Genomic DNA, 14,552 nt, shown 5'->3' on the forward strand with positions numbered 1-14,552 from the left:
ATGATGTAAAGCTACAAAATATAGTAAAAATACTGAGTCTTTAAACATTTTAATGTTGCAGGTGTTTGTAAGTGTCTGTGGAATACCAACACATGTCAGCCTTAATTAAATTGCATGTTCTTATGTTTTTCCCTTAGTGTAATGTTACATTTATACCCCAGAAAAACATGAAGAGGGCTTAAAAAGAATAAAAAGCATAAAGACTTTTGTCGCCTGTTTTACAGCATTAAGTGTGGCAATAACTGGCTCATGTGCAATAATCTTCTAAAATTACTAAAATCTCACGCTCTAAAGATTACTTTGACTCACTGCGCGGGATCGGCCCACTTGCTGTGGAGGAGAGGCGCCAACAATGTCACAAATGTTGCATCCTGAGTGTGAAACACGTCATCTTTCGTCAACAGTTGGGTCTCTTGTAAAATTTTGTGGATTTTGTCGAAATCAGTGTTGGTGATTGACTGCCCCGCCGCCGCGGCGCTGCGTCCCTGTCAGATCCCTGCAGGGGAGCAGAGGAGCAGAGGAGCGGCGGTCAGGGGTTGTCTTTGGGTAAAACATACAATGGAGGAAATGAGGTCAGGAGGCATAATGAGGGTTTTCTTCTCTTAAAACCTGCTTTCTGAACATCTCAGCTGAAAATCTTCAACATAATCTGATGTTTTTTTTCACCTCCCAAAATAATTTTTTTGACGTAGATTTTTTTAATATGATATACTAAATAATATTCCTGCATTTGAGTTCAGTAAACGAAAATAAAAACACTTTAAGGCATTCAAAATTCTGTCATTCTTACTTTCTATTTTAAGAAAAAAAGTAATGTGATTTTTCAGATTAAATACTCAATAAAAAATAAAAAGAAGAACCAGTAAAAATAACAAGAACGTTGAACATTTCATAACTAGCTCATGTCTTTTGTCTCTGTTGCAGTTAATGGCTGCTATGGGAAACGGCGCCGCGAAGGCCAAGTATGAGCAGAAGGTTCCTGCTTTCTACTACAGACCAACACACACTGACTGCAAGTAAGGACACCTCTTTTCAGAAGTGAGGCAAAACCTAAATTATGAGCTGTGTTGTCAAAAGTTGTGTCCAAGAACTTTAAAATTTAAAATAAAGTTATATCTGAGGAGCTGGACAGACTGAAATTTGTTCAGTCTGGATTGATTAAGCTGCGTTCTGTTAAAGAACGAGTCCCTGCAGAGTGACCAAAAAAAATCGGATTCAGCCATGTTCCTTCTCGGAAATGGGGTGAGATAACGTTAAGCTAGCTGCACGGTCAACATGTTACTCTGTGTTCACGCCAGTCTTCAGTCTGTCACTTCTTTTTTTTTGTCGCCTTTGCAGAGCGTACATGTGACGATAGCAAGAATAACAGCTTTTATGCAAGCAAAGGTTTGGTGAAATGAGTCAGTGCTAAAAACAAAAAAAAAATCAGATTTGTATGACGTAACGTCATTAACAATTAAACATTGTTTCACATTTTTAGCCATTGTTTTGTTCTCTGAAAAGAAACCTGAAATATTTGTGAAATAGACAGTTGAGCTGCATTGAAACACAGAAGAACATGTGCTCAGGAGAAAAGCAGAAAAGTTGTACTTGATGGTAAAAGTGGTCGAGCCATTAGCATAGAATGCTACGGAAGCATTTAACTGCCAGAACTAGGAAATCAATTCAGGAGCAGAATCTCATTAAAATAAAACACCTTCTTGCTACAATGAGTTTTATATCTTAAAAAGAGAACATTTGTTGTTTTTACCAAGATGTAAAAATATGTTCCACTGATAGATTACGATTTCTTAAAAATTCATAAACGGGCTCACTCTCATTCTCCTTCTTCTCATTGTGTTTCCACTAGAAAAAAACAAAAATCTTGTTATAGTGGGAGTTTCTTGTTTAGATATTGCTCCTGAATTTATTTCCTAGTTTCATGTAGTAAAGAAATGCAACCATATAGTACAAATAAAAAAGTTATTAAGTATTCATAACTATTATGTTCTTTTATGTATGGTTTTTACTTTTATTTGATGTTAGACCAAACATTGTTTGTCATTTCAAGTATTCCAGTGTCAGGAAGAATGTTCCTTTCTCAAATAGTGCCATAAAAACACTATATTTATGGTTAATAATTTCTTTAAAGGGTTCGTTTTTATAGTTGTGTTGTTGCATGTAGTCTTCATGTCCTCCTTACTATATTATCTACCATGCTATTTACACCACTGTGTAAATGCCAAGATTGTGCAAACACACATGCTGGTAATGTGCACTCCTTCACACCTCTCATTGTGCAGGTCTCCTTGCTTCCTCTTCCTCTTTTTGTCTATAAAAAGGCCAGTAATAAGTATTTTCACAGCTCCTCCTCAGACCACTTCCTGTTTAAAATCTAAAACTTTCAACCATACTGGGATCTAAAAAAAATTACATTGCCTGGCGGCTGAAATATGGTATAGAGCATAAAAACGTCCAGTGTCTTGCAAAACTGTTTTTCTTGTACTTATCACATTGTTACCACAAGCTAAAGAGTTTTAACATAATATTTTATGATAAACCAACACAAAGTAGCACATATGTGAAGTGGAAGGAAAAGGTTATAAATCTCTCCACCCTGCTGGTCAGCTCAAAAAATTATGTTCATTTGATCCACTTCAATCAAGACGTAATATGAAACCCAATAAATAAACTAATATTCACATTACAATGTGTATGCTCTAGGCAGAATGTCGTCAACATTCACAATTTGAAGTCAACTGCAGAGCACTTGCTGAAATGCAATAAAATAGAAAGACGCAGCAAAGAAAAGTGAAACAGTACAAACACACATCTGAAAATCTTCTTACAGAAAAACTGCCTTGCTAAAACAGATAATTTAAAGTCAATGCTAAAACAACATCCTAACAGTATAAAAAATCCTGCGTATCCTGCTTAGTGAGCTTAAGTATAAGATAATATTTTGAGTAATCTGAAGAGTGAAGAAACGGGTAAAATTAGCTAAAAAGCTAATGTTAGCTTAAATTCTCTCATTCTCATCTTGGCTTGTGTAGCATTCTGGGTAATATTATCTTAATCCATTCAGTAAGTTCACTTTAGTTTTTTAATCACAAATTAGCTTAAAGGCTAATGCTAGCTTAAATGCTATCATTGTTACGTTGACTTACAATAGCATGTTGGGTAATATTATCTTAATCCATGCAGTAAATTCACTTTAGTTTTTTAATCGCAAATTAGCTTAAAGGCTAATGTTAGCTTAAATAGTATCATTGTCATGTTGACTAAACACTAGCATGTTGGGTAATATCTTAGTCCATGCAGTAAGTTCACTTTTATTTTTATATAAGCTAATTATATCCAAATTAACTAAGCTTGTCATGTTGACTTAAACCAAAATGCTGAGTATTATTAACTTAATCTGTTCAGCATGCTAGTTTTGGCTTTTAAATCTAAATTAGCTAAAAAGCTAACGTTAGCTTATATGTTATCATGTCTGCTTAGATTCTGATGAAAGTATGTTCATGTGTGTGATCCTGTCAAAGTCCAGACCTAAATCCAATGCAGAATCTGTGGCTAGCCTCCATCTCTAGATGTACAGAGCTGGTAGCTGCAGGTCCAAGTAAAGATTATCCTACGAAACATTACTCAGTTGGGCTAAATTTCTCATTTTACTTCCAATTCACTGTAATACATCGCTTCATGAGGGTTTATATTACATAAAAAAAAAAATCGTTAAAATGTTCAATGGGTGAGAACGCGCTTTTGCACTTTTCAGTCCGACTCTTTGGAATGTGAGACTCGTCTACCTCATGTGCCTTCCTTCCTAAAGGCCTAAAGCAAAGAGACAAAACCAGGAGCTAAGAGTGTTCCTTTCTCATTTCTGACGGTTCAGATGAAAGGAGAAATGCCTTATCACCTCCCCGTAAGCACCACTAGGGATTAGTGCTCAAGTTCCAGTGTCACTGGAGGATCTCATTCAAAGGATTCCAGTCAAAAGGTTTTATCTCATTCTGCTGACAGAATGGGTGATTTTATTCTCAACACAAAGGAGAGTAAAATAAATGCAGAAATACTTTTAAAAAAGCGGGATAAAACAGATTTTGAGTCTAAAGGAGAGAATGAAATGAAGAGAGGAAATCAGATGAGAGACCTTGTTGGCATGGTGATGAACTTACTGCATTTGTATTTTATTTTTTTTATTTGTCTGCAAGAGAGAGAGGGAAAATCATCCTTACTGCTTTTACATGTAGAGTCTTTGGCTGCCGACTGAAAACTCCCAAGAACTTCATAATGAAAATAAACCAGTGATCAGCAGCACCGGGTCATGGCGCAGATCACATTAGATGTGTGTGCAGTTCCCCTAAATGCTAACCGTGGCTTTTCGTTGGGTCTCCAGGCTGCTGAGGGAGCAGTGGATCCGAGCCAAGTACGAACGAAACGAGTTTGAGTTCATCGAGAAGCAGGAGCCTTACTCTGCAGGTATGTGCAGTAAGAAAAGCTTTTGTGTGTGTGTGTGTGTGTGTGTGTGTGTGTGTGTGTCTTCATGAAGGCAGAGATTAGTGAATGTGAACCTATGGAGTCCATTTCCACTTCTCAAAGTCCTGGATCCTACATTTTCTAGATCTATCTGTACTTTGAAACATGTGACTCAGCCTTTTAGGCGCTACGGTAATTAGCTTCATACCTCCTTTCACTGAGAACACAGTAAAAGGGAAGTATGCATACTGTAAATATTGGTTGATATATGTGGCTCTCATATTAAGGTTGCTCATGGTCGAAGTGTGAACTACATGTGGTTCATGGAAGTGAGCAATCACCTCCTTGTGAACCAAGTGTAGTTCACACTTTGACCGCTATATTTGTATCAAAGCACTATTAATAGCAACCTTAGTATGAGACTAGCAACCAGTATTTGCAGTATTCATGCTTCCTTCTGGCTGTATTCTCAGTGAAAGAGATATGAAGCTAATTAGCTTAGTAAAGTACCATAAACATATGGCAACGTGAGCAAGGTTTCCCCCAGAAAACTTGCTAAGCCTGGTGGTTGTGCTCTCAGTGGTCATTCATCAAACGGCCTGTCAAGTTTTTGAGTTTAAAAAATGTTTGAAGTTGACAGGAAATTTGAAAATACCACTCGATAATTATGTGTTATTGAAAGATTGGAAGATTAATACCTGAATACCAACTATAAAGTCTTAAAAATGCAAACATTTTAAAAAGACTTGAATAAATAAGAAATGCTTAGCCTGGTGGGGGCACAAGTAAAGCCTGGTGGCCCTCCAGGCTAATGATGCTCTAGGGGGAGCCCTGGTGACATTTAGGTTGAAAATGTAAAGCCAGTCTTTAAAAATCTGGGAATAACTCTGATTTTCCCCGACATTTGTAGTTTTTTTCTTTGTTTTTGTTAAAGCAAACACACACTCTGACTTTACGTCTGACTGGACTCACATGCCCACCCTCCATCCAGAAAGGGACTCGCCGTGTCAGGCTCTCGTCGTTCACCCTCCAATAAGCAAATCCTTGAAAACTCCTTGCACCGTCGTCTCCTGGTGACGACCGGCTTTCAGAGATTCAATTACCCTGAAACGTCTATTGACGTCTTTCAAACTTTCTGTCTTCTGCTAAGTGGTCAGTGTGTATACGTTTGCCGGTTGAACGCCCATTGAAGCAGTGACATTGCAATTGTCACTGCTGAAGAGGCAGTGAGTGCATTTCTGCTGGTTGTGTGTGTGTGTGTGTGTGCGTGTGTGCGTGCGTGTGTGCGTGCGTGCGTGCGTGCGTGCGTGCGTGTGTGTGCTGGGACCAAAAGTACTCTACGTGTGTTGGTCTGTGATCAAGCGTCTCTATTGGTATACATTTCACATCATAGTGACGGGATAGTCCACTCTGATTGGCTTTCAGTGACCTCACCCTTTTATTGAAACAGTGTCGAACACACACACACACACACACGCACGCACACCCCCCCACACACACACACACGCAAGCAAGCAAAGCAAGTAGGGTTGAATGAATCATTCTGTCATTTCTTATTTGTTCATTTCTCCGTCCTTCTTCCCTTTTTTGAGCATTGTGGTGTGAGAACCCAGCCTTTCTTTGAGCGCCCGTGTGTGTGTGTGTGTGCGTGTGTGTGTGTGTGTTAGTGGGTGGCTGAAATCGACTATATACAGTAATATGACCCAGACCGCCAACAGCGATGGTATGCAAAGGACAGGAGGAGGAAAGCGGTGAGGAAAGAGTTGATGGTGGGGATGGGCGATTGATCCATGAGGTAATGCCTGTGTAGGTTAATGTTTTGAGTCAGGAAGTCGCGAAGCAGAGATAACAGACCGCAGAGCAGGAGAATGAAAAACAGCTCATCAATGGTGATGAAGAAGGAAGTGGAGAATAAGCATGTAGGGGGGCAATGAAGACATGAAAATAGCATCTAGGATGTGAGTTGTTACACGAGCAAAAATAAATTAAGTTGACAAGTTTTGACGTTTTAGATGGGGAACCGCATGTACAGTATCACTATGTTTTATCATATTGTGATATAATGATGATGGTGATATGGTGATATCTTAACTTTAAGTAATTCAGGAAATTGTTCTGAAATGACCAAATTTGCCCTCAACCAAAAATGTAAGAAATGAATTCAAAATATAAAGAACGCAACATCTCTTTACGTTTCTTTAAACGTAAACTCTTTAGAAATCGGGTAGATTTCTCTCAAGCGTTTGTTTAAGTGCTGTATTTTGGGGCCGTAACACTGCGAACTGCTTCACGTTCCACCGTCTGCTGTTTTACAAACATCAGGAGACCAAAATTAAAATTTTCCATCTATTTAAAGCTGGTGTAAAACAACAGTAAAGTAAAAAAAAAAAATCCTGACAAGTTTCAGTTCCCTCTCTAAGACAAATTTAGATTTAGATTCTACAAACCACCGATTCATGCAATGTTCCAGCAAATGTTTACAACACATTCTCTGCCGTTTCTAGAAATAGATTTATTGTCTGTAATTTGCATAGTCGGTCTCACCGCTTTAGATTCACGTACATGTTTCTGATGGTGTTGTTGTGGGAATCAGGAAAACAAACCGTTCAGCGTCAGGAGACGTGGTTGGAATATAAACCAGCCCCTTCTTTCCAGATTATATTGCCTGATCATCCTTTACAAAGCTTTATTCTGTTAAAATGGGTCAGGATTAAACACAACACTTCACAGCCTGATAGAAATGGAAGAAAAGGATGCTGTGTGGGCAGAGCCATCTACTGAAATAGACTGAGGAGGGGCGACTTTACGGGCTGTAGATAAAACAGCTCATCATGACAGCATCACATGCAACAGGACGGTTGATAGTCAAGACAAGAGAACGTCTGCTGACTCATTCTCTGTGTTTACTCTCCATTTCATGCACTCTTTACTATTTATATTGTCATCTTTAAAGACATCCCATCCGACAGAAGCTGGTTGAAATGCCTTACCTTTTCCTTTCTACTGCAGATGACTCTTCTGTCAAATGTCTTCTAAAGACGGTTTAGTGCCGTCCTCCCTTCAAACAGTTTTTCCCCCTTCCACCTCCCTCTCTCTATTCAGGGTACAGAGAAGGGTTTCTATGGAAACGAGGAAGAGACAACGGCCAGTTCCTCAGTCGAAAGTTTGTCCTGTCGGAAAGGGAGGGAGCACTTAAGTACTTCAACAAGCAGGACGTAAGTGACGTCAAAGTTTTGACTTGGCAATACATTTTTTGAAAAGCGGCGCTTGTGTGAAACCTTTGCGAACTGTTCCTGCCTCCATCCAGGCCAGAGATCCCAAGGCAGTGATGAAAATCGAAACGCTCAACGCGACCTTCCAGCCGGCCAAGATAGGGAATCCCTGTGGCCTGCAGATCACCTACCTGAAAGACAACAGCACAAGAAACATCTTTGTCTACCACAGTGACGCTAAGGTACAGTCTTATAATCTCACACTGATAAACCTGTGTCTGGTGAGTGAGTAATGTGCTGTAATGTTTGGCTTTTCAAATTCTCTGGAAAATCTTGAAGAGCAAAATTTGGAGAATATAAATGTTATCTGCTTTATGAAAACCCCTGAGTCATCAACGTAATGACAAATTTTGGGTCGTTTTTTTCCATCATGGTCTAGTAGGAAAATGAACTATTTGTGAAATGCTTTTGTCTTGAGCCAAAGATTTCTGAGGCGACTCATTTTACAATATTCTGCTGAAGTTCCAATGGTTTTTGCAGATGAATCGCATTTATAGAGTCAGCATTTAAATATTTATATTTTGAGTGTTCCTATTTATAACTTTTGTAATTTGCCTTGTTAACTATAACATTCTGGTCTAAATCTTGACTGACGGTGATCCACTGTTACTGGTTTTAATCACAGTTTCTTTGTTTCTTGACCACAAGTTCTCGGTGGGGTTAAGGTCTCGAGAATTATCCGACCATTGGTCCAAAATGCAAAAGAAATTACCAGAAGTGCATTTTCTTGTCAACACAATTAGAATAAAAACAAAGCTGGACAAAAAGTTATGTGAATTTCAGTCCAGTATTTCACAAAAATCTGAAGTTTTACCAAATTGGCCATTGTGTTCCTACACAATTCCACTTGATTCTCATGTCCTTTTCTTGGATTTCTCCCATTGAGCTGGATTTCTCAATTTGAATTTCAACTGGGCCAATCAGCGACTAGAAGGACGTGTTGTGTTTATTTTCTGTGCTGTTTTAGAATTGCAGTCTGCTTGTATTTGTGCAATGGTTCAACGCTTCCGTATATTGAGCGACTAAAGTCGGAGCAAGAGGAATGTTTAAGATATTTTATTGCCAGCAAAGATGTTGTGGCCTTGCTCCTGCGGGGTTGTTTACAGTGGATGCAGTTTCCAGTAAGCGCATTACAAAAGTCACAGACAATTGTTAACGACTGGGTAAAATACAACAGAGTCCATGCCTCCGTCTGGTAATCATTTCTCAGTAGATGAAAGTCCAGATTCTCCATATGAGGCAAAGTGTAAAACAAGGAGATGGTTTTTATTAGGCTAACAAAGTGCACTAAAAAGTAAATGTTGCATTCTAAACATAAGTGACACTGGAATTTAAAAGAGCCAGGAATAAATAGTGAGAATATTAGACAACAAAAATAATAATAATCTGCGGTCAACACAACTAAGAAAGTTTCAAACTTATTTGTTAGCTTTAGCAAACATTATGCTGGATGAGAGACTTGAATCCTGAAGCCTTTTCACCCAGACCGACTTAATTTTCCTTGAAGAATACAAATCAGAGTTTGGAGAAAACAAGGAAGGACAGACAGAGGAAACATGTCGGGTCCAAAATGTTCAAACTGATATATTTGAGCCAGAATATAACTCTAACTTGTGTGCTCTAAACATTTTTAGCGTTGATTAGCATCTGTGTTACTCTGTTTGAAAGTGATCCCTAAATAAAGCATGATTAAAATTGATTATTGAAGGTTTTCAGGTGATTGATCTCCTTTCATGTTTGCTGCTTGTAAACGGCGGATTGTGCTGGTATTGCCTCAGCTTGTTATATGGCATGCCAGCGCAGATGTCGTATAAGTGACATATAAATCCAGTGTAATAAAAAAATAAAACATTCTCCAAAGTCCATAAACAGATTAGAGGATTTTGTTTTGTGACTTTTTCAGAGCAGAAACTAAATGTGAAATATGTTTGCTGCTGTTTTTATTGTCTCACTGCTGGTTTTGACTAAAATGATGCCGATGGTAAAGCTTGCACTACTGGTGAAGACTATCCTTTGGAGAAAGTAACTTTTCTAACTGAAAAATACTTGTTACAATTTTTTTTTAGCTTTCCTTCATTTTATAATGATTCTCAGGGCTGCGTATCTGCTGAGCTCATTATGCGAGCTACGTCTAGGTGAATAGCTGGTAAAAATATTATTACAGGATTACCAGAAGAGCAACGATGTGACGACTTCCTGAAGGCGGAGTTTCAGAAAGAGCGGGAGTTTCTTAAAGAGACAGAGGCCCAATTTCAAATCGTTAAATCATGAAGTAAAAGTTCTTTTATTTCATATACTAACTGCAGTTAACAGAGTTACTTGATTATGCTATAAAATGGCACTATCTGCCTGGAAAACATATAATACTGCCCCTTTATAAACATGAGGTTTAGCCGAAGTTATAAAGAGGCATTTTGTAAGATCCAAAGAGACACTTGTGACTCCAGGTGATCACTTTATATGAGGTAATGGTGAAATACGGTTGGTTTTTCTGCTCAACATCAACCCTTCTGGAGCACAGCTTTCAAATGCCAGGATCAGTCTTTGTTTTAGAAATCCCATGCCGTCCATGAAACCACTTTGAACGCATCTTGCCAAATGTGCTCCGAATTGTGTGGAAGATAAATTATAAAGAGTCATGTAAGTCAGTGCAGTTATGAGCTTGCAGACTTTTGCAACATTTGTGAAAAGCACAGACAGCTTTCCTAATGCGTGAACATGTATTAGTTTCAAATTTCCTTCATGGAATTGGTTGAATCCCGTTTAACTCATCTGCATAACAGGACGCAATCTAATGCTGATGTGTGCTTGATATAGAAAGATCAGAGTGGTTCATAATAAGTATGCACGGTTATAAAGATAAATCTGAAAAGTTTCTGAGTCAATGATTAACATGTTTTGAACATCAGTTTTGCTTTGTTGAGACTTCATAACCCATTTTATTTTGTTTATTTCCTTGGCTATTTAAAATGTCTTCCAGCTCATTTCTATTTCATAGTAAATTTACTACTAAGTTGAGTACTTTTAACTGCACAGCTTTGGCCTGGATGGCGAAACATTTAATGTATGATCTTAATTAGATCATACATTTTAGCTTGACGACATGAAAACATCACTCTGACTCTGATTATTCATCATCAATGAAATGCGAAGGGAAATCTTGAAAATTACATAAAATTTTTCACTTCAGTTGCAGCTTCTGGTTTAATCTTTAAAATAAGTATAAATTTATCAGCTATTAAAAGATTAATGACTAGAAAAATGAATTTCAGAGTGAAGGGGAGAAAAGAAAGCACTGGTCCCTCTACTGGTAGACTAGGAGTACTGAGGGGTTGTGAAAGGAAGAGTTCACTGAGTTCAGTCGGTCTCAATCTGCAGTGGAGATACTGATGGAGACAAGAAGTCAAAACTCATATTTTTACATCAGAACCAAAAAAACAAAAACAAAAGAGAAAGTCCTCGTTTCCACTGGTAGAGTTTGCTGTCGTGTCGTGCAGGAGGTGTTCCTAATGAGAGTGTGTGTTTGCTTGGCAGGAGATGGTGGACTGGTTCAATGCCATCAGAGCAGCCCGGTTCCACTACCTGCAGGTGGCCTTCCCTGGAGCGAGTGACGAGGAGGTGAGAAAGATGCACTTTGATCCAACACGTTTCTGGGAGCCAGGCTTATGGCTCCGGTCGCTGCCTCAGTGACGGTGGTTCATGTTTTAAATTCAGACTGATTTCCCTGTAAAACCTAAAATGAGATGGTATTTCCTTAACACACATTTTCTCTACCAGTTACATCTTCTGTTTCTAATCCTTCAGAAACGTTCTATATGGGCGTCTTTGTTTGGTTGTTGATATCTAGATTAATTTGCTTATCTTAAATAAAAAGTTGTATTAATAGAATAATTATTATTTTTAAGGCCACTTACCATTATTTGATTTTAAAATTACTCATATTGTTGTTGGTATTAGTTGGTAGGTGTAAAAAACAAAACAAAAAAAAAAACCACAAAAATAATGTGCAAGATGGGGTAAACCTAATTCAGTTTAGGTTTTTTATGATGATACTTCATTTGCACTTTTTTAATATTTCATGCAAATCTTAAATGTTTTTTGTTTTTTTTTGTAGCTGGTGCCCAAACTAACACGGAACTTTATGAAAGAAGGCTTCATGGAGAAAACCGGCCCAAAGGTTTGTATTGAACCCAAAGTAAAACTGAAAGGAAATCAATAATTTCTATTCAAGACAATGTTTCAAGGCTGCTTTGGGTCCACTTCTCCTTCATATATATATATATATATATATATATATATATATACACACACACACACACACACACACACACACACACACACACACACACGCACACACACACACACACACCCCATTGGACAGATCAATAATACATTTTAGAATATTTTTTTTATTGTGAGAGAACTTTCTGATTTACTGAAGCGCCTCAAAGAAAAACTGCCTAGAACATAACTCCCTTCAGCTGAACTCTAGGAGAACCAAGCTTCTAATCATCAACCTGGAGAGCATGGCTCCTCTGATCAGATGGATAAAGTTCCTCATCGAGCCAAATCCAAGAATTTTACATGTTGTTTTCGCCCAACCAATGTCCCTTGAAGGTCCCTCAAAACAAGTAGTCCAAAACTTTTCTTTTTGGATCATTTGAGAAATAGTTCATGTCAAAGCAGGAACTTGAGATGCTAATTATTTTCCTTGTTAATTTACTTCCTAATTTATCTACTCATTACCTTTCCCTTCTTTTCTTCTGCCAAGCATTGTTGAAACCACTATTTTCTATGTTGAGTGCAAACTGCAGTTCAAAAATGATTTTTCCCTCTTTGTAATTTCTCTGTCTCGCTCTGCTGCAGCACACGGAAGGCTTTAAGAAGAGGTGGTTCACCATGGACGACCGGCGGCTCATGTACTTCAAAGACCCTCTGGTGAGAAAAGACCAGATTCCGTCCAGGTCCTCTAGAGGCCTGACATGTTTGACTAACGGGACCCTCTCTGTCCCCCCACCCCCTCCCAGGACGCCTACGCCCGGGGCGAAGTGTTCATTGGCAGCAAGGAGAACAGCTACACCGTCCTGGCCGGCTTGCCCCCGTCCACGCAGGGCTACCACTGGAACCACGGCATCACCATCGTCACACCCGACAGGAAGTTCCTCTTTGCCTGCGAGACAGAGGCCGAGCAGCGCGACTGGATCGCGGCTTTCCAGAGAGTCATCAATCGACCAATGAGGCCACAGGAATACGCAGGTTGTTATTTGGAATGTTGGACAGGTGCAGATAGGAATGCGGACCGAAACTGATTTTGATTGATTACCCCATCAAGTCCATCTACAGTGGCACATTGTTCCATTTTCTGTGGTTGCATATTTTTTTTCCTTCATATTTCTTTAGTTAATTGTAGGTTTTTGCTTGTTTTTTTTCTGTGATTGCAGCATTTTTTGTTTGCATCGTTTTTTTGTATTTAGAAGTTTACGTCTGTCATGTATTAGTTTGTACCTCTCGGCCGCCATAACATTCACACTGAGGAAGGCTGCATGTGCATCGGTTTGTGTCCGTACCTAATTTCCGTTTCCTTCATTGTTTGTTTCAGTGGAGGCCCATTTTAAACACAAGCCTTGAAGCCTACAGCAAGTCCAAAGTCATCTGGACCAGCCCAGTCAGAGAGATGAGAGACAGCCCCCCCACCCCGCACCGCACAACAAGTGGGGAGGCATTGGGGACCGGTCTGGGTAAGGAGGAGGTTTTTGGAATGGGCCAAGATTAAAAAAGAAAAGGAGAACAGAAGGACTCCAGTCTATGTTAAAGACAATGGTTGGTATGATCTAAGGTGGAAGGGTAGAGATGATGTCTTTTAATACTGCTCTTACCAACTTTGTGCTGTACATTGTCATACCAGACCCCACTCCCTCTCCCTCTTCTCCTGCCCCTCAGCCATGTGGACCTCTCATCTGCATCAAGCTACCCTTACACCCCTGGATTTCATCTTGTGAATGGTTCTTTCTGCCTGTGATCTAATGTAGCTATGTAACCTAGAGTCATGTCACTGGTCGCGTAATGAAGACGAACACGTTGTTAATTTATTGAATGTACAGTTTTCGACCACAGTGTCTTAATCGTGCGTGTGGAATCGTCATGTTTTCATTGAGGACTCTTGCGAGGTCCAACCTCTGGCACTGAAACCCTGGGAAACCTGAATTCTACAAAGTGCTGTTAACAACAACCATGCCTACAAACAAAACTTGCACACAAACGCTCAGTGAACACCACCTGCTGTTAATGACGGTGGAGCAGGCTGATCCTCCACGTCCAACCAGGGTCCCTTTTAGAAAACCTCCATCCCAAACAGAAGCTGCGCCCTTATTTATTTGTACTGTCGAACATACCATGTCATCGTGGGATGCTAATTTTTTGCTGCTTTCTTGGATTGTAATGTGACGGGATTGTAATTTGTAGAACACTTCTACAAATGTTCAATTTGTTCTTTGTATCTTGATTCAAAGGCACACTGTTTTGTTGATTCTTGCATCGTTGTGGGAAATAAATTTGAAAAAATGAAAACAGAGGAACCAGAGACAAGGTTACAATATTTATATGTTCTGTGTCTCATTTGTTGTTTGTATGGTGGCCCAGAAGGGACAACAACATGCAAAAGTCCCAACGGAAGTTATGCCTCTGTTTTAATGTGAAACAGCGGCTATGCTAGCAAGTTTAGCATAGCTTCCTTTGTGGTTTCCTTTTACTGACCCTTGTGGGTCAACGCATATTTGACAGTAGAAGTGTGTGACACTGCATATTTTGATATCGATAACATACAAA

General features: G+C 39.1%; 1 protein-coding gene across 1 annotated transcript in view; it reads left to right on the forward strand.

The window, feature by feature from the left end:
• Positions 1-14,322, forward strand: part of LOC103143727 (arf-GAP with dual PH domain-containing protein 1) — a 29,902-nt gene extending 15,580 nt beyond the window's left edge. Inside the window, exons 3-11 of the mRNA XM_007560370.2 lie at positions 925-1,016; positions 4,376-4,458; positions 7,558-7,670; positions 7,763-7,909; positions 11,262-11,345; positions 11,842-11,904; positions 12,594-12,665; positions 12,755-12,983; positions 13,327-14,322. Of these exons, the coding sequence (XP_007560432.1) occupies positions 925-1,016; positions 4,376-4,458; positions 7,558-7,670; positions 7,763-7,909; positions 11,262-11,345; positions 11,842-11,904; positions 12,594-12,665; positions 12,755-12,983; positions 13,327-13,355 (912 nt within the window). The 3' untranslated portion in view covers positions 13,356-14,322. The remainder of the gene's footprint in view (positions 1-924; positions 1,017-4,375; positions 4,459-7,557; positions 7,671-7,762; positions 7,910-11,261; positions 11,346-11,841; positions 11,905-12,593; positions 12,666-12,754; positions 12,984-13,326) is intronic.
• The last annotated feature ends 230 nt before the right edge of the window (positions 14,323-14,552 follow it).

This window comes from Poecilia formosa, unplaced genomic scaffold (assembly GCF_000485575.1).
Source record: "Poecilia formosa unplaced genomic scaffold, Poecilia_formosa-5.1.2 Scaffold4, whole genome shotgun sequence".
In the NCBI taxonomy this organism is placed as follows: domain Eukaryota; kingdom Metazoa; phylum Chordata; class Actinopteri; order Cyprinodontiformes; family Poeciliidae; genus Poecilia; species Poecilia formosa.